The sequence below is a fragment of the Furipterus horrens genome, unplaced genomic scaffold (assembly GCF_987537825.1).
Source record: "Furipterus horrens unplaced genomic scaffold, mFurHor1.1.pri manual_scaffold_11, whole genome shotgun sequence".
In the NCBI taxonomy this organism is placed as follows: Eukaryota; Metazoa; Chordata; class Mammalia; order Chiroptera; family Furipteridae; genus Furipterus; species Furipterus horrens.
Genome location: NW_028327181.1, coordinates 77,074,977 through 77,099,175, shown reverse-complemented (window position 1 = coordinate 77,099,175; position 24,199 = coordinate 77,074,977). Strand labels below are relative to the sequence as shown.

The 24,199-nt window shown below is 54.0% G+C and overlaps 1 protein-coding gene across 5 annotated transcripts; it reads left to right on the top strand.

Moving 5' to 3' along the window:
- Positions 1 to 6,746: 6,746 nt before the first annotated feature.
- On the top strand, positions 6,747 to 23,573 carry TBKBP1 (TBK1 binding protein 1). 5 transcript variants are annotated; one of them, XM_090292239.1, is made up of 11 exons: positions 6,747 to 6,814; positions 8,704 to 8,963; positions 9,363 to 9,485; positions 9,739 to 9,843; positions 10,854 to 11,034; positions 11,590 to 11,768; positions 11,966 to 12,027; positions 12,267 to 12,341; positions 19,947 to 20,065; positions 20,292 to 21,028; positions 22,028 to 23,573. In XM_090292239.1, the coding sequence occupies exons 2-11, from the start codon at positions 8,739 to 8,741 to the stop codon at positions 22,154 to 22,156; spliced, it is 1,935 nt and encodes a 644-aa protein (XP_090148365.1). In that variant the 5' UTR covers positions 6,747 to 6,814; positions 8,704 to 8,738; the 3' UTR covers positions 22,157 to 23,573. The 5 variants fall into 5 exon arrangements, with proteins under 5 accessions (XP_090148365.1, XP_090148363.1, XP_090148361.1 ...); XM_090292237.1 differs by lacking the exon at positions 12,267 to 12,341 and having other exon boundaries at positions 11,593 to 11,768; XM_090292235.1 differs by lacking the exon at positions 12,267 to 12,341.
- The last annotated feature ends 626 nt before the right edge of the window (positions 23,574 to 24,199 follow it).

Below are 24,199 nucleotides of genomic sequence, written 5' to 3'. Positions count from 1 at the left end.
CATTTTGCCGCTTCATTTTTGGTTCCAGATGGTGTCACCTCTTTGGAGGTGAAATGAATGGTTTGAAAGAAGCTGGAGCGTATGGTTGTGATGTGTGTGTGAATTGGAGAGAGGAAGGACAGACATGTTTGTCTTAAAAAGACTACATAACGAAATGGGAAATGAAAAACATTTCCTACAAATGCAAAAGTACTATATGAAGGAGGTTTCCTGTTTGGAGTGACTGTGAAGCTGCTAGATTGTCCTCTATCTTGTGCATATTTTTCAGGTTAATGATCTGGGCTATTTAAAGGCTCATCTGAAGGTTGGCTTTTTACTTAAGTTTGCAGCATGTATTTAATTTCTACTTCCACTTTCATCCCCAGAAACTTGTACAGAAAAGAATACAACTTGGGATATAAGGAACTGAGTCCTTCCTTTCACCCTGCTTCTTACTAGCATAGTGGTGCCTACAGGCTACTTTATGGAAATACACACTTTCTTAGTTTATGATGGGCAAATAAAATGAGGGCTAACCTTAATTCTCCTACCTTAGCTTCCATGTGGCCTTTACCTTTTCTGGATGCATACCCGTCATTAAGAAATTTTGATCATACCTACCCCCAAGTGTTTATAAATTATATACCTGTACTACCATACCCATATACTGTGTAATCATAAGACACAAAAATAGAATTAAAAAGCAATTATATGAAAAGTAAATCTAAACACAAGTTTTAATATTTTATTTCTATGCCCAATTTTGGATTGCTAGGTTATGGAGAGGGTAATGTAATTCTTAACCAGACTACATTAAATCCTGAGTGATGATGATCGACCAAGGACATTTCTCCAGTAAAGGTGTACTTAGAGAAAAAGATGGCATCAATTCATATCAAATGATAGGAAAGGATTGCTCCCCCTGCCCCACCCCCAATTTTTTTTTCCTTTTCAACAGTTCTCCAGGTAACCCCATTCCCATATACCCGCTCCCAAACAAACATGCAAAAAGAAAGGTTACATTTCCACCTTGCCTTAGCAAGGCTTCCAGCCTGAAGTGAAAAATAGTAAACATTGAAAAGGTTTTATATGTTCTATTATATCTTATTCTGGACAACTTTAACGGTCACTATTCCCATTTACTGTTGAGAAAGGAAGGGCAGAAAGACTGACTCACCAGACTAAGGTCACGTGGAGCTTGAATTCAATTTCAGGTCCAGCAGATACCAAAATGCAAGCTTTTCTCACATTTACCGTAGATGGTTGCTTTCAGTATCTTAGCAATATATATTCAGGGTCCATGTTGTACATATTTATAATATGCATCCATTTCCTTCACAGGACTACCTAAAACTCTAAATTTGTTAGCTTATTTTTTTGCCAGTTTTCTCAACTATAATGTAAGCTGTTTAGTGGGGTGACCTTGGCTGTCTTGTTTACTACTGTATCCCCAGACCTGACTTACAGTGGACCTTCAATAAATATTTGTTGCACTAATGACATGTCAGTACAGTTCAGGGAGTTTCTGGAATGGCATTACTTAGCCTTTGAAGGGCAAGAGCATCCAGAAACCCAGGAACAGCAGTGCCTCAGAAGACTTGGGCTCCTAAGCTCTTATACTTCTCATTTGCTGGTCTTCAGGCCAGCCTCTTTTTTCTTTTTTTTTAATTTGCTTCTAGAGAGGAAGGAAGAGATAGAAACATTGATTTGTTGTTCCATTTATTTATGCATTCATTGTTTGATTCTTGTATGTGCCCTGACCAGAGGCATACTGGGACAACGCTCTTAACTGAAGTACCTGGCCAGGACCAGGTGAGCCTCTTAACCTTTGCTTGACTGGAGAGATGGGAAGATTAGTCAATAGTCATTATATGATGTCTATTTTATGCAGATGCCAGGCTTGTAATAAGCATCTTAGGCAGAGTAATAAAAGTGACCCTCATCAACACTATAACAAAGGCATCATTTTAGTCCTGTTTTACAGATAGAGAAACAAGCACAGAGAGGTTAAGAACCTTGCCCAAAGTCATGTGGGCTAGGCAAGCAATGCTGACTCCACAGACTGCTTGCCCCACTGGGCTGTTGCATCGCTGCACGGTACGAGGAGCAGATGGCTCTCTGCTCCCAACAAGTTTAGTTTGTGGTGAAGCAGAGAGAACCCTGAATGAAGTGTTTTTGAAATTAAATAGTATGTAAAGCCATTTTGTGTTAATTCTATCGTTAGGTCCATTGCTACCTTTTTGCAACTGTCAAACTTCATTCAGGGATGAAGTCAACTTTCCTCCCAATTGGGGTTTGAACCATCCCCCTGAACTTATTTTATTTTTTAAAGATCTTACCTATTTTTAGAGAACGGAATAGAGGGAGAGAAACATCAGTTGGTTGCCTCTCCCACACCCCCAACCAGGGACCTGGCCTACCACCCAGGCACATGCCCTGACCTGGAATCGAACCACTGACCATTTGGTTCACAGGACAACACCCAACCCACTGGGATGCCCAACACACCGAGTCACACTAGTCACGGTTGTCTTCCTGCACTTCTGCTCCATTTTCCCTCTGAGCTAAAAGCTTTTGAAAACCAGGGCTGGGAGCAGGGTGGATGTTGATACCTGGTGGCCATGGGGCTGCTGAGTAAGCTTCCCATCTGAGTTACCTCAGTGCTGTCAGATGATCCTGGGCAGCACAAAGTGAGCAGGAGGCCTTTGAAGCCTGAGCTGTTCCCTCTCCCAGGTGCTCCTAGGCCCTAAATGAGCTCTCCTCAATGTGAAATGTACCTCCTTTCCATAAAGGAAAGTACATCTCAGCTTTGGCACCTGCCTGAGCTCTGAATGCAGAAGGGCAGCCTGTCACTGTCCTGAGGGAAAGAGAATTAAGAAATGGCTCTGTCCTTGGCTGAGTAGCTCAGCTGGTTGGAGCATCCTGTACAACAAAATGTGGCGGGTTCGATTCTTGGTCAGGGCACATACCTAGGTTGTGAGTTCGATCCCTGGTACAGGAGGCACCTGATCTCTCCCTCTCTTAATAAAATCAATAACTATATCCTCAGGTGAGAATTTAAGGGAAAAAAGGCTGTATAAGCTCTCCATAGCAATGAACAATGCTTGCTATTTTCTGAGCTCTGACCTTCAAACTATTGTAGTCTTATGTCTGACCTTGGGCAAGTTCTTCAACTTTTCTGATCTTCAGTTTCCTCATCTGTAAGGTAGGAATCCCAATGAAAGAAAATGCATATGAAGTTCTTAGCACAGGGCCTTGCACATGTGTTAATTTAATTAATTAACCAATAAATATTGAGTATGTGCCAGGCACTGTTCAAGTCACTGGATAATGAAGCATATAAAATCTCCATCTTATGAAGGTCACATTCTAATGGACAATACCTTGTAACTATTCAAAATTGTAATACTATAATAATTGTAATTAATTTTTTTGAAGTTCTGTTTGGCAGGTAGCAAAAATGAACACAGTTGTGAAGAACATGAAGCACAGTTTATAAAACAATTTCCACCCAAACCTGGCTAATTTGATTAGAGGATGTGCATTACTTCCAAAGGTATTTGGAGATTTGGTGAGGAAATAAAGGTCTACTACCTCCCAAACCTCTGATTTGATGGAAGACTAGCAGGCTGCAGTTGGAGTCCCAGAATGGTTCTGCAGTGAACCCTAGTTCTCTAAGGTCTACAACTGGAGGGCTATGGTGGGACGAATCCTGCATTACCAAGTGTGTCTAATCAATTTCCCTGCCTGCCTGGTTCTATTTGAGTCATCCAAGCTTTATTTTGATTCAGTTTCTTTGCCGGCTGCTAACAAACACCATCTCCTCCTACTCTTTTTCAGTCAAGAACGGGACTGGAAAGAAAGTCTTTCTCCAGGAGCAAGAGTCCTGGAGTGGGAGACAGTTTCTCCCTGATGGTTCCCAAGGAGGAAACGTGAAGGGGTGGCTCACGCCCTGCTTTTGGCTTGTCTCTCCTACCAACAACTAGTGGAGGCGGGTCCTCTCTTACTGTGCCCATGAATGCCATCTAGAAATGTGTACAACTCTTGCCTGACCAGACGTCTGCCATCTTCCCTCTTCTCCCACCTTAGCTCCTACCTCACTTCCGCTTGACCATGCCCCTGGTTTTTCCCGTTCTCTGCCTTTACCATGATGAGCCCTGATAATATCATGGATTCTTAGAACTTTAGACCAGTCTCCAGATTTCTCAAATGAGGAAACAGGTCAAGAGAGGGGAAATAACTAATCCCCTGCTTTACTCATTCATTCACTCAACTGAGAACACTCACTACCCTTTTAAGATTTAGCTTAGCCCTGGCTGGTGTGGCTCAATAACTTGAAGTATTGTCCCGTACACCAAAAGGCTGGGGGCACATACCTAGCTTGGGGGTTAGATCCCAGGTCGGAGCGCATATGGGAGGCAACCAATCGATGTTTCTCACATTGATGTTTCCCCACTTCTCTAAAATCAATAAGCATATTTAAAACAATTTCGCTTAAATGTCACCTCATTGGAGAAAACTGCTCTGACTACATTATCTAAATCATATCCCACCCCTCCATTCTTCTCTAGTTCCTTCCCTTGTATCTTTTTACCCTTTATCGCAATGTGTAAATGTTTCACTTTTTAATCTTTTTTGTTTTGGGTCTGACTTCTCTACTAGAATAGTGGCTCCATGAGGGTTAGAGGGACATGTTTTTTCCTCAGAAACACATTCAGCATGGTATTCTCAGAGCCAGCACATTAATAGGTGTTTAAGGAATCTTTGCTGAATTAATTCATGTACATGGAGCAAGTAGCATCAAGGCACCTGGGGATATGAAAATGGATGGGATACAGTCCATGCTTTCAGAACTGTCTTGTGTGAGCAACAGAACCAGAAAACAGAATGCAATGAGATTCAGGTCCAGATTGGGGGTGGTGGAGGGGTATTTTAGGTCCACCTAAAACAGGTTTAATCTCTGTTGGGTTTTGTCACCAACTACCTAGAACCTAGGATAAACCACTTGGCTGTGACTCGCCCATTCCCTGAGCAGCCCAGCAGCAGCAGGATCTGACAACTCATCCACTAGAGTGTGTGCTCTGATGGCACCTGGACCCCTTACCCTTTCCAGTGAGAGAGGGTTTGCCAGTCCATTTCACAAGTCTAGCTAGTGGCCAAGTCCGCAGTCAGAGGTCCCAGAGATAGCCCCACCCTTCTAGCCTAGTTCCAATCTTTGGCCTGGTCTGCTTCAGGAGAGAATCTGTGCAGCATAAAGGAAGGTGACAGCTGCCTAGTCTGTGGGATTAGTGGGATGACAGATGTCCCAGCTAGGTAGCCTTCATATCCAGAGGGCAGATGGGTTGTCCCACATGGCTCAGAGAAAGCTACTGCCTCAGAGAGCAAGCGGATGACCTGCCTTCCTGTTCTGGACTATAAAAGGAACCCAGAGGAGGAGGAAGAAAGACAGTGAGAATCCCTTCCTTTGAAGAAAGAGTCCAAGGCCCCTGATGGCTCTCCTGGGAGAGAAGCTCAACCCTCAGTCCAATCTTCTCCTTCCAGTGGGGCAAGATGGCAGCAGCTGCTGCTTCTCAAAGCTCACAGCAAACAAGAAAACCTTTTATTTCCTCCTCTTCCCCTTCCACCTGCCAGGGGCCAGTTAGGTAGACTCAGATTCCCAGCAGCCTAAACTCTCCTTCCAGATAGGAAGCTTCACAGTTATCTGCTGGGCCTCCTCAGCCTATACCCTACTTCCAAGGTTGGGTTGTCAGGGCTTAGCCAGAGTCCTATAGAGCTTCCCCTGTCATTCCCTACCTGCAGCCAGGCTGGTCCAAATGACTCATTAACACCTTGAGTGTCATAGTAGTTTTAGCCCTGATCCCCATTCTTCTCCCTATGGTTGCATGGGTTGGGAATTATCTCCAACTTCATTCAGAGAGGTTAAGTAACTTGCCCAAGGTCACACAGTGAGAAAGTGGCAAAACAAAAAAAAAAAAACAAAAAAAAAAACCCACAAACGTGCATCTCCTCCTGCTCAGCAGTTTGGCAGGTGCTCAAATAATCTTTGAGGAAAGGGTGAAATCTGTTGTTTCTTCATTTTGCTGACCTGTGGATGCTTCTGTGTGCTGAGGGAAAAAGACGGTGTGTGGGGGATGAAAGCTGTCCCCTTCCTAACTGAATCTTTGACCTCCTTAGTTCACTTTCCCTTCCGAAGAAGTTACTGATTTAACTCTCATCTCTCTGACTGGACTCTATAGTGTGTATCTATTATCAGAGCAATGCCCAAGAGCAATGAAAAGTAAATTTAATATTATCCTTTCCAAAAGAGCAGACAAAAAAAAAAAAAAAATCCAAAAAAATATCCTCACTTTCCCCGAAAATGTACAGCCCCAAAGCAAATATCAAAGCAGCACCTGACCCCTGGCACGGTCCGCAGAGGCCCCCAACACACACCACCCCAAACCACGCCACATTGCGTTAGGGAGGCGTTGGGGAAGGGGCGCAGAGCATGGGTCAGGCGCGGCGGGGAGCCGGTGGGCGCCGGGCGCGCTGCGGGGGCCGGCCGCCCCTCGCCACGTGGTGGTGACAGCGGCGGGGTCCGGGGCGCCTTCCCAGCTGGTGAAACCCGGAGCAGCCGGAGAGGAGGAGGAGGAGGAGGAGGCGGCGGCGGAGGAGGAGGAGCGGGGCGGGAGGGAGGGGGGTTGGGGGGAGGGGTGGGGGGTGGGGAGAGACCCGGCGGCGGCGACAGGGCGAGAGAAGAGCGCGGTGCCAGGGGGGTGGGGGCACCGGTGCCCGTCTGGGGAGGGAGCAGGCGGAGGGGATAAGCTGCGATTACGAGCAGGAACCGGCGGCAGCTGTGAGTCCCCGGCCGGGCTAAGCGGGGGAGGGGAGCGGCGCCTGGGGCCGGCCCCCGGGGGTCGCGGTGGGGGGGCAGGGAGAAGGTGGCGGGAGGTTGGCGGGCAGTTGGCCCAGGATCGCGGGGAGCGGAAGGGTCCGGCGTCTGCCGCCCGCATCCTCCCCTTTCGCCCTGACCCGCTGCTCCTCAGGCCGCACCGCCTCCGGAGCCCCTTCTCGGACTCGGGGATGGGGGACCCGGGTCCCGGCCAGCAGCGGGGGAGGGGGCTGTGTGGTCTCAGCCTCCGAGAGGGGAGGGGCGATAATTTCTGTCGGCGGAGCTGAAGGGGTTTAAAGGGCGGCTCTTAAAGGGGCCGCAGAAGGGGTCCGGGCCCGAGAAGGCACCCCCTCCCCATCCGCCTTCCGTGGCTCTCGCTCGGGGCCGCTGAGCCGAGGGGAGAATGCAGAGGAAGGAAACAGTTGTGGGGCGGCCCAGGAGACTGAGCCCCCACTAGTGGGGTTGGGCCCGAGGTGGCTGTCTGGGGGTCTTGGGTAGGGGAGTATGGTGACCACTGTCCAGCAGAGCTGGCGGGGGATCGGGGGAGGGGGGTGGCGGGGAATGGGATGGGCCTGGGAGGAAGGGGTTAAAGGTGGGGCCAGCCCTACAAACAAGCGCACACACTCCTTACTCGGACCCGAACGCGCGCGTTTCCTTGTCACTCAAGGATAAGGGGGCCAGGAGCGGTGCCGGGCCTGCGCCTGTTCCATCCCAGGCTCTGCTGCCAGGCTTTGGGAGGTCGCGGACTCCCTGTCTCAACTCACACCTCAGGAGCCCCCTCTCCTACGCACACACGGACTCCGGCGCGCGCACACATCTCGGACATTCCCATAGTGCCTCACGTGACCCACGGCCCCGAACGTGCCCACCCTTCACACACGCTCACGCACGCGTGCACACACACGCACTCACAAACACGGCCACTTCCCAATTCCATTCTGACCCCCGCCCGCAGCCCTGCTAAGGCACTCATTGACTGTGACACACCTACACTCATTCACAGACGCACACATTCCCCCACACATGCCAGCCACAGACACATTCATAAACAAGGCCAGGAAAAGTACACACGCACCCCCTTGCCTAACCTACTCTTTCGCGAGCCCTGAGTCATTCCTGCCCCCTCTCAGAGCTCCCCATTTCTCTGCGTGCAGGCCCACAGGGGGACTTGGGAATTCTTTGGCAGCCCTCCACCTGGGCCCTGGCCCTCTCCCAGAGACCCCTTCCCCTCTGTGCACCACACTCTGCAGGGACTTCCTGTGTGTCCCAGGTCAGGGGTGAGGAGGGCCTGGAGGGTTGCCACAGTCCCAGTGTGAGTGGGGGAGGCATTTCCTTTTCCTGAACTCTGGGATCCGGCAGGAGGAAGCTGGGAAGTTGGGCGGGGGCCCAGCAGAGGCAGTGCTGACAGCGGTGGGGCTGACCCTCCCAGAAGCACTGAGCCTTCCTTAGGGAGGAGCCTGGGGTGCCAGAGACCTAGAATGAGGAGCTTGGCAGAGAAGTATTTGGGGAAGTAAGGCCTGGGGTGGAGAAGGGGCTGAGGAGTGAGTCAAGACAGACCCCCACCTGGGCCCCGTGCTGGGAAGGCAGCTCTCCTGTCCACTGGATTCCCAAAGGAGCCCTTCCCGGCTGCTAGCCTGGCTTACTTGACCTAGCTTGCCACTCACCTAACCTCAAGTCTTCACCTGGTCCCAGCCCCTTCCCCTAAAGGATGCAGAGAAAATGGGGCTTAGTAGTCTGGCAGGGAGCTGTGGAAGACAGTGGGGCAGGACCAGGCTGCATCTCAGCTAGTCACAGGGCTCCTTGGGCCAGGACTAGGGGTACAAGCTTCAGGCTGTCATCTCCTGCTCTCCCAGGAAGCCCAGGGGGTGCCACAGCCCAGGCCCTTGCCATGGAGTCCATGTTTGAGGACGATATCAGCATCCTGACCCAAGAAGCCCTGGGCCCCAGTGAGGTGTGGCTGGATGCTCCTGGAGACCCTTCGCTGGGGGGAGACATGTGCTCCGCCTCCCACTTTGCCCTCATCACAGCCTACGGAGACATCAAGGAGCGGCTGGGGGGACTGGAGAGGGAGAATGCCACCCTTCGCCATCGCCTCAAAGTCTATGAGATAAAGGTCAGAATCTGGAGATGATGGAGGTCTGGCTGTGTGTGTGTTGAGGGGGGGGCGGTGCTGCTGAGTGGCGGGATTGGGGATTCAGAGATTTCAGGGATCCACAAGACAGGTCAGGGTACAGACTCTTGAAACTTGAAGGCCCCCTATGAGGGGTGTGGCTGTTCTGGATGGAAACTCTGGAGAGTCCAGCGCCAAGTTCTGCTTTGGAGTGCCAGGACCTGGGATCAAAGAAAGATCTGGTTAGTGGGAGATGCCTATACGCCCATGGGAATTTGGGTGTACAGATCCCACTAGAGGGGGAACTCCAAGGCAGATTGTAGGGTGGGGGCACAATGAGATTGAAGCCTGGGCAGAGAGCCAGGCGCCAGCTCTCCTGAGGGCCTGCCCCATTGTCCACAGTACCCGCTGATCAATGACTTTGGAGAGGAGCATGGCTTCTCTCTGTATGAAATCAAGGATGGCTCCCTGTTGGAGGTGGAGAAGGTCAGTCTACAGCAACAGCTCAACCAGTTCCAGCATGAGGTGAGCCCCTTGCAGGCTTCTCAGCCTTCCTTAAGCTTGCTCCAATCAATTTCTGATACCTCCCCTACCCACCAGCCCCTGATTCTTTCCCCTGAATCAGAGATGGCATGGTCCTCTTTAGAGTTGGCTGTAGCTCCTCCCACCCCTTCACTGGGCACTGGGAGTGGGGGTGTGAGGCACAGGTTGCTGCTCAGCCCCCAAGTCCTTGATGGGCTTGACTGGCGTGCACCCCACCCCTCCGGGCCCCATCCAGTTGCAGAAGAATAAGGAGCAGGAAGAACAGCTCGGGGAGATGATCCAGGCTTACGAGAAGCTCTGCGTGGAGAAGAGCGACCTGGAGACAGAGCTGGGGGAGATGGTGAGGCCCAGGAGCTGGGTGCTGGGGAGTGTGACCCAGGCTGTGTGTCACCCTTTGTGTGTGCTTGCGGAGTACACCCTGCTGTGTTCGTGTGTGTCTGTGAGTACGTGTTTGGCCTTGTAAGTGGGGCTGCGTGTTGAATAGGTTGAGTGACCATGTACATCCTGATTATGCAGCGACAGGAGGTGACTTTGTGAGTGACCCTGTAGAACATTGTGTCTCTGTGAATGTTTGGGTCTCCTGCTGGGTCTAACCTGTGCCTACAGCACTGCTCCTGGAAGGCTTTGTAGGTGAGGGAAAAGGTGACCAGAAGTGTCTGCTGGGATGGGTGTCAGCATGTGTGTGATTCTGGGTCGGGGTATGGCCATGCATGTGAACAAGTGGGCAGGCATCAGGATCAGGAGTCATGGTCTCTGCCATCTCCTAGCTGTCACCTGGGCCAAGTCACTTAGCCTCCATTCCTTTGAAAAGTGGGGCAAATAACCTCACTGAGCTGTTGTGTGCATTAGTGTGAAAATGCTTTGATTTAGTAATCAAAAACACTTACACAGCACTTGCTGTGTGCCAGGCACCATTCTTATCTCTTTAGATACAGTTACTCATTTTCTTCCTTATAACAAACCTAAGAGGTAGGTTATCCTTATGTATAGATGGAATAGATGAAGCCAGAGTGGTTGTCAGATATGAAAATGGAAGTTACTATGCTCCTGAGGCGGTGTCTAGACAAGGGGCTGAGGGTTCTTATAAGTGTGGCCGCGTATTAGTGATATAGAAGAGGTATTAACTCTGCCCTTGCAAGGGGCAGTAGCCAGAAACATCTGCATTGCAGTTGCTGGGAGAGGAGACCTCAAACTCATGGCCACCTGGAGGGTGGAATTGGGCTGCGTGACCTGGAGCCTATGCTCAGTTTGGGGGTGATAGCTATTCAGACATGGCAAAGTCCTAGATCTGGGGGGCTACAAGGCACCCTGGATCTGTGCAGACACTCACCCCTTTGTTTGCCCTCACAGCGGGCCTTGGTGGAGACCCACCTGCGGCAGATCTGTGGTTTGGAGCAGCAGCTACGGCAGCAACAAGGCCTCCGGGACACAGCCTTCTCCAGCCTGAGCCTGTCGCCTGCCTCTGCCCCGCCCTGTGCTGATCTGGACCTGCACTACTTGGCTCTGAGAGGGGGATCTGGCTCGAGTCACGGTGAGATCTCAGCGACCCTGATTTTCCTACCCCAAACTCCCCAATCCAAACCCCCATTTCAACACCTTCAGGTACAGGTAGTCAATACCCCATTATAATGCTTTAAGTATCCTTACCACCTGTTCACTCACCTCATCCACTATTACCCCAATTTTTGCCGCTGGCATCTTCCTCTCAATCCTGGCAACCCTGGCTACCCCTATGCAATTCTCATAGGTCCCAGCAGAGGGCACCCAAACCCAGAGTCCCCTGCCTGTCTTAGGTGGTGATTAGGAGAGGCCCCTGAGGATGCTCAGAGACTTGAGTCTGCCAGGGAAGCCCTTCAAGAGGCCATCTTATTTTTCCCTGGCCTCCAGGAAGATTAGAAAAAACAGCTTAATTCATTCCTCCCCACTGCCCTCGGTAGAGGTATCTCTCATCCTGGGGTATCTGTCCTCTGTCTCTCTTGAATCCCTCATGCTGCAGCCCTCACCTCTTTCAGTTTGTGTTGATCCCGGAGTCAGTGAAGGTGCCCAGCAGCTGGTCTCGGCTTGACATTGTCCTCTCCCCTGCCAGCAGGCTGGCCAGGCCCCACGCCGCTGAGTGTGAGTGAGCTGGAGCGGAGGCGCCTGGAAGAGGCCCTTGAGGCTGCCCAAGGAGAAGCCCGGGGGGCTCAGCTTCGGGAGGAGCAGCTCCAAGCTGAGTGCGAGCGGCTACAGGGGGAACTGAAGCAGCTGCAGGAGACCCGGGCGCAGGTACAGGACAGCAGGGTGTGGACCTCGGGCCCTTGCTCTGGCACCTCCACAGCTCTGTGGAGGTTGGGGGGCAGCTGGAAATAGCATTTAGAGGTTTAAGGCTTCTTCACTGGGTGCAGCCCTGCCCTGGGAATGGTAGAGAAGGGGAGTCCAGGCCAGATGAGGTTGGTATCTGACCTCTCCATCTTCTCCCTTAGGACCTGGCCTCCAACCAGTCGGAGCGGGAGATGGCGTGGGTGAAAAGAATTGGGGATGACCAGTAAGTCACATCTGTAATCCTCTCCCTCTTATCCTCTATACCTCAGGAGTGGTGTTTCCCAGGCCCCTCCTTTGGGTGACTCTCCCCCTTGGTGGTGTTTGGGGGACCTCTCTCCCTAGCCATCAGAGCTGTGGGGTTTGGGTTGCTTGTGTGACTCTGCATCCTTCACAGGCAGGCAGTGAGGTTCTGGGGGTGTGCAGGTTCTGGGAGGTACCCTTGTCTTTCCTCTGGTACCCAAGCCCGTGTCTTCTCGAAGTGTCAGGGGTTGAGAGAGGCTTCCTCAGTGACTTCACTGCTATGTTCTGTGTCCCCTGGTGAGTTTTTGGGCCTTTCGGGGGCTGCATTTTCTGTCCCAGTAACAAGGCACAGCTGGGTGGGTTAACCCTCCCCTCCCTGACAAGAAGGAAAGAGGTGGCCTCTTTCAGGATTTGTGGTGCCCCATCTATCTCAGGAGAGAGAAAGCTGAGGCTTAGGGTTGGAGAGTCTTCCTTGAGGGGAATTAGAACATACTCTGCTGGGGTGTCCCTTGGGAATCCTGCCAGGAAAGAGGGGAAGTCAGAAGTAGGGATGGAGCTATGTCAGTGAGGAGTCTAATGATGGGGGCTTCTGGGGCAGCACTGGGCAGCAAGGGAGAGGGGGACGGCAGCCTAGGAGCAGTAAGCCTGATGCCTTTCACATCCGCAGCAAACTCATCCTCTCCCACTTCCTGAGAAATAGAGCGCAAACCTTCTTCCGCCTAAGCCCTCTCCCCTGAGATGAAGCGTGTGGCACAGACTCCCTGCCTTCATTGGAGGGGAAGACCGAGGCCCAGAGAGGAGCAAGAACTCACCCTCTGTCACACAGCATACCTAGCTACAAGACCCCGGGAGTCCTCCTTCCAGCAGGCTTCCTCTCCTTCCTCACAGCTTCTGGCCCATTGAGGATACTCCTCGCCTCCCTCCGCAGCCTGGGTTGAGGGACTGGGTGGAGCTCTGCTAGCTGAGGGGTGAGAATACAGCTTGTGGGAGTGGTGGGTGGGACTCCTTAGTTAGGCTTCTTAAGGGCATTGGGGGCCTCTGTGGAGAGGGTCCACCCTAGCTTGTGGCTGGGGCTCAGAGCCCATCCCCATCTGTGTGCCCAGACCCGGAACACACACACACACACACACACACACACACACACACACACACACGAGAATCTTAGCTTGCCCCGAAAGTCACACTGCAGGGCCCTTTATATGTCACTGAGTCCACCCCGTCTTCAAAGGCCAGCAGTGAAGACTCCCCCAGGTGGCTGAACCCTGAGTGAGGACAGGGATTGTGGCAAGGCTGGAGTTTGAACAGCCAGACTTTGAATCCAAGGATGCTGGGGTCCTGAGTAGCTTTGCTTTACCAACTTCACTTTTCTGGCCCCAGGTTTTCCTCATGGACTCAGGGGTCAGTCATTGCTGAGAGATGTGAGAGGAAGATGATGAGAGGGTGAGGGCAGAGGAGGGCTGGTGGATCCCAAGGGACAGAGGCTGTGAGTGAGTGGGTGAAAGAGAACCCCTCCCATACGGTGCTTTTGGAGGTCAGAGCCTCCATTCTGCTCTTCAGGTCAGAATAGACCTTTTCCCTTCCCCTCCCAAGGCACCTGCCTCCCCGAGTCCCCTTGGCCACAGGGATGAGCTGGTCTTACTCCCTTAGCTCCTGGCTCCTTCCTGCAGTCCCAGTGGTTCACTCTGCCTCCGGGCCTCCTGCACCTCTGCCTCTGGAGCCAACCAGGCCCTGCCTGCCCAGTCTCACCCACCCTTTCACGTCGAGTATCTCCAGACAGCCCCAGCTTGGCAAGAGTTAATTCTCAGAGGAAGTCCTTACTCCCCCGGTAGTTTTATTTTCTTATAAACTCAGCTCCTTTTTTTGGTAATAGTACGCTTCCCCGGTGCTCTCTCCCTGGCCTCCCACCTGAGGAGGCCTCAGTCACCTGCTGTCAGTTCACTTTCCCCCACCAGCCCCTCCTCTTCTTTCTATTTCTGCCTGACTCTCCAGGCTAGTGGGAATTTTACATGTGGGTTTACCCAGAAGAGGAATGCAGGGGCTGGACTATCCAGGTGGGGGTGCCAAAGCTAAAGAGAGGGCCACAGAGTTGTCTGCGCTTAGCCTACTCCTCTGTGGGAATCTCCTGTGTCCCCAAAGGTTTGCACTTATTCTCAGTTGGGACGTCTCCATGCAGCCAGTTGTATTGCGGGAGTCCTGGGTTTAAAATGTGCCCCCTCCCCCCATTGCTTCTGCCCCTATTAATTCTCTGACATGGATCCTACCGCTTGCTGATGCCTGGGAGGCAACCCCAGCCCCGAGGTTTCCCCGTTCTTCCCATCCCAGCCCCTGGCCTTCAAGCTCTGGTCATCAGTGTTCCCCTGAAAATGGGCACCCAGACCAGACCAGACTGCCACCCTGAAGGTCTGACCTCCAGGCAAGATTTCCCTGACCTTTAGTTAGCCCCACACCTGGTGACCGATGACCAGGAGAACGAATTGCCTCAGTGGCTCACTCAGGGGCCAAAGACAATGATGAGGGAGGAGGTGCGAGTGGAGACCACTCTGTTCCAGAACATGCACAGGGAGGTAAGGACCCCAGGAGGGTCCCAGCTGAGGTGGGAGGTGCAGAACCCACAGCCCCTGCCCCTCAGGGCCCATTGCAGACAGCCTTTCAGAGGGTGTAGCCAGTGCTGAGGTGGAGGGGACTCCTTTGGGGGTCTGCACAGGCTCTGAGGGGTCAGGACTCAGAGGAATGAGGGCTCAGTGAAGGAGGGAGCTCATCCTTGAGGGGTCCGCATGAGAAGACAAGAGGCTCAGGATAAGTGACAAGGGGGGAAACTATAGGTCTTTCTTTTGTCCCAACGTGGGGGGCTCAGTGCTACAGCCTGGGCCCTTTTCCACCCACCCCCCACACCCCTCTCTCCGCCCACAAGCCTCTGCTGGGCTGCGGTTAGTAGTGGGGGAGAAGTGTGAACTCTGAGAGAGAGGATGGAAACTCTGCACAGAGGTCAAGGGCAGTGTGGGGTGGGTCAGGACGGAAGTCGGAGACCCCCATGTACCCTGAGCTGAGCCTCATGCCCCAGAAGCAGCGGCCCAAGGCCTCCCCCTTCATGCTTCTCACCCTCCCTACTTCCTTTCTTTCAAGTCGCCTTCAGCCAGGGCACCCAGCAGCGCTCACAGGAATTAACCCCTGAACACTCACAGCCTTGGGAGCTCCCTGTGGGTGGGGAGGGGCTCTGAACTTGAGGCCCACCACTCCCACCTCATTGTGGTCTGAGGGACTGGTTGGCTTTGAACCAGTCTCTGGCCATTTCCCTGCCAGGAAGGCAGAGAGCAGCTTTTACCACATTCTCTTTCTCTGTGGGAAATGCCACATCTTCCCCTTGTTTTTCAACCAAAGTCACTGAGCTGGTATCTCCACAAAAAAGGATGAGAATGGTTTCCCCTTCCCCACCTGTCTCCTGGGCACTCCCCTGATGCTTCATCCACACCGGACACTGCAAGGCAATTTACCTACAGCATCTCATTTAACTCTCACAAAAAACGGATAAAGGTATCGTCCCCTCTTACCGCTGAGCATACTGAGGTACAAAGAAGTTAAGTAATCGGGGAAGCTAAGTGCAAATATCAAGCAGATCCTGGGCAGATGGGGCATTTTTCTGGTTCAGATTCTTCTTCAGGTTGGAGGCCCTTATAGGAGGGGCGACCAGATGATTTGTTGATCAAACCTGATCACTTCTGAAAGTGAAAGGGGGCACTATTAATAATTACGCTGGGGCAACTAGTGTGAACCAGGGCAGTCCTGGGCAAATTGGGATGAGTGGCCGCCTCACTTAACGGGGGCTCTGGTTCCCAGGCTCTCTGTGAGCCTCTCAGTTTGGTTGCACAGGGGAGGTGGTCTAGACCCAGTGAACATCTGGCCCTGCTGGAAGCATGGCAGGGCTGCCATGAAGAACCGGGCTCTGCGGACTGCAAGTCATAGCTGGTCGAGGAGCGTGAAGGGGCTCAAGGCGCCTGAAAGGAAGTGGTGGCGCACTGGGTTGTTGCAAAGCGACTTCCTCCTCCCCCTGACCCGCAACCTCAAGGCCGCTCCACGGCCTGGTGCCTGTGGTCGCCTCCCTGAGGGTCGGGTGGGAAGACTAATGTTGGGTGTGCCTGTGGGTGGTGGAAAGTTTGGTCCCTAAATTCACCCACGGGGGTGAGGTGGCTGGGGGCAGCTGAGGGCCACTATGGGCAAGGATGGAGGGGCTAGGAATGTTGGATTTCTCTTTTCCTCCTGATTCTGGGTCAGTTGCTGATTCTGACCCCATGGCCAGCTCTATCCTGCCCCCATCCTAACCCTAATAGGGATTCCATTCCTGACTCTAATCCTGTCCCTCATCTGGACCCCTGTATCCACAATCCTGACCGAAAATGAACTATCAACCCCAGCCCAGTCTGACCCTGACTCCAGTCTTAACCCTGACCTCAAGCCCATCCCTAGTTCTAATCCATGACCCAACTCTGGCTGAAATTCCAACCCTGCCACATCCTCGCTGCCGCTCCAGTGCAGCACAGGGCACCCAGGGAACTTCCCTGGGGAGGGCTCTGCACTCAGAAGCCTATGTGTTTCCCCGCTGGTCTGGGGCAGAAAGAGGCCTTTTGGACACTTATGTCTCTAACCTTCCTCACCTCACTAGCTTTATCGAGAATAGTGGAGATTATTATTTCCAGATGAATTTTTGAGATCCCTGAATTACTCGTGGAAAGAGTGAATGAAAGGATAAGTCAATGAAGGGTGGAAAGATTTGCAGCAGAGGGTGCCCTTCTTCCTGCCAGCTCTGTCATTTGCACTCTGGATCCTCTGAAGGTGCCAGCTCAGCAGCCTGAAGTGCCAAGAGCATGTTTGAATCCTTGCTCTGTGTCACCACTGCTTTGTGACCTTGGGCCAACCTCTTACTAGCTCCAATCTTCCACTTCCACATATGTGTAGCATCTTCCCAGGGCAGGGGTTGTGGTGGTCAGGGTCCCCAGGCCACTTTGGTGGTCCCCAGCCTCTTCCTCCTTGTGATCTTTAACTTCTGCTGCCTTTTTATCTCTCCTTTCCCACCCATCTGTGAGTCCTTTTGGAAGGCAAGGTATAGCTGAGTGGTCATTAGCGTGAACTTTGGGGCTCCCATTCTAGCAACTCCATTACTACTAGGCTTTATGACTTTGGTCAAGGACGTAAGCTCTGGAAACCTCCATTTTCTCACCTGTCAAATGGAGATAATAGTGGCAACACTGTAGGGTTGTCATGACGTTCTTAGCACAATGCCTGGCCTGTGATGAGCGCTCGTACAATTATCTGTGATTCTTTTCTCCCTGGGTCCCTCCCAGGTTCTGAGAGACTCAGAACATTCCCCCATAGTTTAAGCAATAAGGAAGCACCCAAATACAGCCAGCTGTTGTCATTCACCTGACCCATCCTTCCTGAGCAGTCTCGATAGTGGAAAATAGCACTCAGGTGTGGGCCAGGAAGCCAGGAAATGGAACGTGCATTCAGGTGCATGTGTACGAGTCTTGGTTGTGCTGTGAGTTGAGATTTTTTTCCACTGAATTGGCAGTGTTTTCTAATGTGAGTCATTCAGGTCGTTAGTGTATTTCGCAGCCTGGGCCTGTACATCTTGAGGTAAGGAGAGACACCCAGTTAAGGGGGAGGTCCCAAAGGCTTGTGGAGCACCAGGAGGTTGGGTCTCACCACCTTGCCAGGTCTCAGAGGTCTCTGTGAGGGCTGCCCGGGGTTCCAACAGGACAGTCCCCGCCTGCCCCAGGCACCCAGGTCAGAGCTGTGAGAGGGGCTGGGCATTCTGGGCCAGGGACTCCCTCCTTCCATTTCTTGCTGCTCTGTCTGTTTTGTTGTGAGAAGGGTGCCAGGAGCTGGGCAGTGGAGGAGGGCAAGCAGGGGAGAGATACGGGTCTGGGAACTGAGTGTGGCAGGTGAGCTCTCCAACAGGGGGTGTGAAGGCAACAACCTGTATCTGTCACCTGAGGTACAGCAGTGACTGTGAATGGGGAGAGAAATGGGGGGAGAAACTGGCTGCTTGATCACTGCCCTGCCCAGAACCCGTCCGTGCCCACCACTGAGGGGCTGGCATGGTTCTTCCCCCAGTCAGGTGGGAGAAACCCAAATCCTGCCCTTAAATTGCCCCAGGTCTGGAGGGGGTAGCCTTCCATTGGGGAGCCCCCAATTTAATGTGGGACACAGAGACTGGCCCCCTAGTCTGATAGGGAGGAGGCACTTTTTCCCACAGGCCCATAAGATGAATGTGGGTGGACACAGGACACTCTCAGCAGACACAGGGGCTGCGGTGTGATGGGATCAAGGGCTGCAGCAGCACCTCAGCAAGGGGGCCTGAAAAGCCCTTCCTTTCTCTCTGCTCCTGCCCATCTCTGCCCAGCAACACATGGGTAGTGAGCGCTCTCCCTCCCTAAGACTTAAGCTTGTCTCCAGAAGCCCAGCCTGTTTGCAATAATTTGGCTTTGGCCCAAATGGGTTAAAAATAGTTTTGTTATGGGAGAGGTCACTGTCTCGCCCCACCACCCAGGATCAGTAAGAGAACCAGCCCCTGAGTGGAGAGCGCGAGCGAGGACAGAGGACGCTCAGTCCCCTCCCCTCTGCACCTAGGCTTTTCCTGCCCTCTGCAGCCCTGACCTCAGGACTCCCCTTCCTCTCCTCTGGGGTCAGAAACACACAAACACACTCATACTCACACTCTTCCTCATCATACTGGCCTCACAGCCACCTTCACTCCCTCCCATCCACATACATCCTCTCTCACGTGTCTATCCCCATGGGGTAGGGGCAGGGACCTCGGGCTCTGGAGAGCTACCCGCCTCATTCCTGCTTCGGGCCCCTACAGCTCCTAGGGCTAAAGGGCCTCCCCTGTGAAGAGATTTATCTGCGGAGGTTGAGCCCCTGCCTGCCACTTCCCTTCAGCTTCAATTTTCACCAAGTTCCAGAGCCCCTTCTGGGCTTGGTGAGGCAGTGATGCCAGAAAACCAAAACCCCTGCCTCCCAGGCTCTGCCCAAGCCCAGAACAGAGAGCAGTGAACTGAGGCTATGGCAGAGTCTCAGGTGAGGTCAGGAAGGTCTCTCTGGGGGTGAGCAGGCCCCAGTGGGAGAGAGGGGAGGAGCGATCCTGAGAGTGATAACCTGCAGAGGTTCTGGATCAGAGACCTAAAGAGAAAGAAGGAGAAAAGGAAATAGGTGAAGGCTTTGCCAAGCTCCCAGTCTGTTCCAGCTTTGTCAGGCGGGTGCCCAGCAGATCTGAGCAGGAAGAGAGGAAGAAAGGCAAATGGATGGAGAGGCTGAATTCAGTATTCACTTACTGAACACCTTCTGGGTAACAGGCACTGGACAAAATGCTAGGATTATAAATACAGTGAGATAATATCCACCTTCAAGGAATTCCAGTGAAGTTCCAGAACAAGGCAACCTTTGATAGGTGTTTTCTGTGAGTGGTGCCCCCTGGAGGTGTGTGGTCATAGCAGCTGTTCACAGAGATCTCTGTGTAAAGGGCTCCCTGTCGCTCCTGGGCTTTGAGGTGGAAGTAAGGGCATTGGACCTGGAACTGGGCAGACTTGGGTTCAAGTTTCTCAGCCTGTAATCTGGGAACCATGGCCCTAGCCCCAGGTACCATTCACTAGGAGGAGAGGGAGTCTCCCTGGAAGAAGTGGCATTTAAGGTAGACCCTAAAGCCCAAGAGGATTTCCACAGTTGGGGTAGGAGAGCTCTGGAGGGGAGGGGAGGAGAGGGCTGGATGCTGGAGCAGAGCCAGTTCTTGCTACATATTTGTGACAGTAAACCCACTTCCCTTCTCTTCACTACTCCCTGCCCTCTGACCTCAGGGTCAGGGCAGGCTGGGATCAAACCATGACCTGGGGGTACTGGGGTGTCCTTCAGGGTGAATTTGGCGCTGGCTTACACGGAGCTGACAGAGGAACTGGGCCGGCTCAGGGAGCTGAGTTCTCTGCAGGGGAGGATCTTGAGGACCCTGCTGCAAGAGCAGGCCTGGAGTGGCGGTGAGATGGGGTGGGGCAGGGCGGTGGGGGCCCACCGGGAGCTGGGGAGCTGTGGCTACCATCCTGTGTCCTGGGGCTGCCCTCCGCCTCCCTTCCCCTTGCCTGATCCCTTTTCACTCCGTTGCGGGGAGAGTGGGTGGGCTTTGGTTGCAAGCAAACCCCTGGCTCTCAGTTCTGACATGTCTCCCCACCACTGTCCCCTGCCTTGGTCCTGCTTCTCTTCCAGGCCAGAGGCACTCGCCCTTGTCGCAGCGCCACTCCCCCGCCCCCCAGTGCCCCTCACCATCCCCGCCAGCCCGAGCTGCGCCCCCTTGTCCCCAGAGCCAGTCTCCTGTCCTGCAGCGCCGCTCCCCCGGCCCCCCGTGCCCCTCTCCCCAGCAGCGCCGCTCGCCCGCCTCGCCCTCCTGCCCATCCCCTGTCCCGCAGCGCAGATCGCCGGTTCCACTGCCGCCGTGCCAGTCCCCCAGCCCGCAGCGCCGCTCCCCGGGGCCCCCAGCCTGCCCAGCCCCGCAGCCCCGGCCGCCGCCACCCCTCCCACCGCCGGGGGAGAGGTCGCTGGCAGAGCGCGCCTACGCCAAGCCGCCCAGCCACCACGCGAAGGCCGGCTTCCAGGGCCGGCGCAGCTACTCGGAGCTGACCGAGGGCGCGGGCTACGCGGGCGCCTCTCCGTCCTGGTTGCAGGCCGAGGCGGCCACGCTGCCCAAGCCACGGGCCTATGGCGCCGCTGAGCTCTACGGCCCTGGCAGGCCGCTCAGCCCACGGGGCGCCTTCGAGGGCATCCGCCTGCGCTTCGAGAAGCAGCCGTCAGAGGAGGAGGAATGGTCCGTGCCCCCCAGCCCGCCCAGCCCCGAGGCGGGCACCATCCGCTGCGCCTCGTTCTGCGCCGGCTTCCCCATCCCCGAGTCTCCCACAGCCACGGCCTATGCCCACGCCGAGCACGCACAGTCCTGGCCGTCCATCAACGTGAGTGGGGCAACCGCATGGGTGACCGACCTGACAGCCCCACCCTCGCTTCACACTTGATGGGCTGAGCTCCCTTCCTTTGACCCCTCCCCCTCGCGTCCCCAGGGCCTAGGTAGTATAGGTCCTTATGCATCGCTGATACTTGTTCAGGGCTCTGGTTAAGGACATGGTCTTCAGAACCACAGCCCTGACTTTGATTCCAGACTCCACCACTTAGTAGCTGCCAGGATTTGGACAAGTTACTTATCCTCTCAGATCCTGAGTTTCCTCATCTGCATAATGAGGACAATGATTACATTATCTGATACCATTAGAGGGTTCTTGAGAGGGAGGTCTTAAACCTGCAACCCTCTGCACAGGGCCTGAGTGGGGCACTCAGTAGTGAGCATCTGCTCATACACTGGTGCTGGAGGCCATGCTGACCCTGGCGGTCTTGGGTGACACAGGGACAGGCCTGCTCATCCACTTCCCTCCATCAGGCCTCAGAGCCCCTGTTCTTTTCTGTCTTAGAAGACAGGCCTATCTCAGGGCTCTTATCATTTCACTGAAATAATGAGTTTCCTGAATGTCAGATCCAACCCTTGTCACCTGGAAGGACCAAAATACATTCCAAAGTCAGAGAGAAAATTATTTTTGGGTTGTACATTGTTTGGGATTATCCATTGCTTTGAGTTACCTGGCAGCACTGTCTTAGTCGCTCTGGGGGCATGTCTGGGTCTTGGCTTTGCTCATTACTGCAGAGGTCCTGGCAGGCCAGGCGTACATACCTCCTTATTCACACCTCCTGTGGACCCTGTGCCCTGGGTTGGGGAGTGGATGCTGAACTGGTGGATTGAGGGCAGGGACGGGAGGAGGGAGGTGGTGCTGGGTAAAGGGCACCCAGAACCCTTCTGCATGCTGCAGCTCTCCCTGCCTTGGGTCCCAGGGAAAAGCAGGCTAGGAGGTGGGGACCATGAGGGAAGGCTAGGGACCATAAGTGACTTCCATCTCTCCCTACAGCTGCTGATGGAGACAGTGGGCTCTGACATTCGCAGCTGCCCCCTCTGCCAGCTGGGTTTCCCTGTTGGTTACCCAGATGATGCCCTCGTCAAACACATCGACTCCCACCTGGAGAACAGCAAGATCTAGGGTGCTGTTCCCACCCACTGACTGTTGCTCTGCCCTCTCCCATCACCCCCAAGCACTCACTCACTTTGAATGCTGCATGAGTCTCGTGGGGGGCCCCTGCCTCTTGCGACCCCCAGATACCTCCACTAGCTACTGAGTCAACAAGTCAACATGTGTGCCGTCTTCCCTGGTCCAGGCACCACTCAGCCCTGGCTCTTCCCAGGAGGTCAGTCGAGGCGAGGCTCTCCCCAGCTCCCTGGCTTCTGATGGGAGGTGGGGATCGGGGCTGGGACAGGGAGGGGAGCCTGTCACCCAGCCTCTTCCTCTGCCTTTCTGTTCTCAAACACAGTTGGATCCAAGGAGGTATCTAGTGCTTGGGCCTAGGGGAGAGGGAGGGTATCAGAGGGTTTCAGGAGCTCCCCCAGCCCCTCCCCAGACATCCTTCTTTCTCAGGCTGGGCTCTGCCCAAGGAATATTTCCCTGTGGGGTCCCAGAGCCTGCCCTGCACACTGATGCCAGTTCCTCTATCCCATGGCCAGCTTGGGGCTTGTGGCATGGGCCCCATTTGGGGAAGGAGGCATCTTGATTCTTGCCATTCTCTGCAAGCCAGTCCTGTTCTCCCCCTCTGCCCACCCTGGGGAACAGGGAGGGTGGGAGAGGAGAGGGAGGACCCTGGAGGACTAGAAGGACACAGCCTAAAGAGGCTGCTGTATGTGCCAGGGGTCCCTGCGCCATGACCCTCAGGCCAGGGGACTATCTGTGCCAACCTTCTAGGCCCACACACTCCCTCTGGAGCCCCCGGCACTAAGGCACAGATTGTTATGGCAGTTGCCCCCCTTTCCTCTTACCCCACTAGAGCTCCTGACACCAACAGGTGCCGAGCAGCCCGTGTGTGACTCAGCCTCTGTCAGCTGGGTGGGTGTCACCAGCCCCGCCTCCCAGGCCAGAACCTGAGGATGGGCCCAGGGTGCTGTGGAGATCAAATTCAAAAGAGCTAACCCCCTTCCCACACCCCAGTGACCCACATTCCCTCTGTGAAATCTACCTCAGAGTTGTACCCTCAGAAGGCTGGGTAGCAGGAAGCCAGGGGGTCCTGGGGCTGAGGTGGGGAGCTTCCTACAGCAAGAGCCTGCCACCCACAATGAATCCCCCCCTCCACTGCCAGCGTCTCCTGGGTCTCAGCAGGGGCCGGTGGCAGTGGATGCTATTGTCAGTGCATGTACCATTCTGATCCAACTCTTCCAGGCCCCCCACCTCCTCACAAGCCTCCTCCTCAGTGCAAGGGAGTGAAGGAGTGTGTCAGGTGGGGAAGGGGCCAAGGACTCCAGAGACAGGTGGCATTGTACCTTAAATGTTCCCCCAAGGAGGGGGAAGGGGGAGTACGGAGGGGAGGTGGGGGTCTCTGAGCCTCCTGAACAAGTTGAAAGTCCAAATAAAACTTCCCTGTTCCATCTGCGCTCAGTCTGTGCCGTCCATGGCAGGGGAGGGGAGAGAACCCTTGGCAGCCAGAGGTTTTGAAAACTGTATCTCAGGGATGCACCACCATGGGAGAGAGGTCATTGGGCAAGTGGGGGTGCCCTGTGCACCCCCGTTCCCATATGATCCTGGAAATGTAAGCATGCAAGTAGCCATAGATGACTTCTGACGAGTTTATTTAGGACAGATAGGGAGCGGCAGAGGGTATCTTCATGGCAAAGCAGCCACCCCAGCCCTGGGCAGGTGTCAGGGACTCTTGAATTTTCCCTCCCCACCCATCTGGCAGGTGGAGGTTCTAAAGCCCTCCCTGGGGGTTCATTTATTAGAGCATCTATTTCTTCATCAAATGACTGCATTCCAGGAACCAGGCCCAGGCCTCAAAGAGAAAGAACGTCTGTGTCCCATGTCCTGAGTCTGAGAGCAGGGGAAGAGCTGGGCTCCAGGCTTAGCAGCTGCCTCCGAAGTCTCACAGCCGGGAGGTCAAAACTAGGTCACAAACCCTTGACTCCTGCCCCAGCCAGGACTGCCCTCTGGCAGCAAAAAGGGCCGGAGGTACTTATGCATTGACTCTGAGTGCCTTTAACTTCC

Coding starts and splice junctions, on each gene's coding strand:
- TBKBP1 (XM_090292239.1), top strand. CDS start 8,739: ATGGAGTCCATGTTTGAGGACGATATCAGCATCCTGACCCAAGAAGCC. Junction 11,035..11,589: donor GGGATCTGGCTCGAGTCACG/GTGAGATCTCAG, acceptor CTCCCCTGCCAG/CAGGCTGGCCAGGCCCCACG. Junction 12,342..19,946: donor GCTATGTTCTGTGTCCCCTG/GTGAGTTTTTGG, acceptor GGTGTCCTTCAG/GGTGAATTTGGCGCTGGCTT.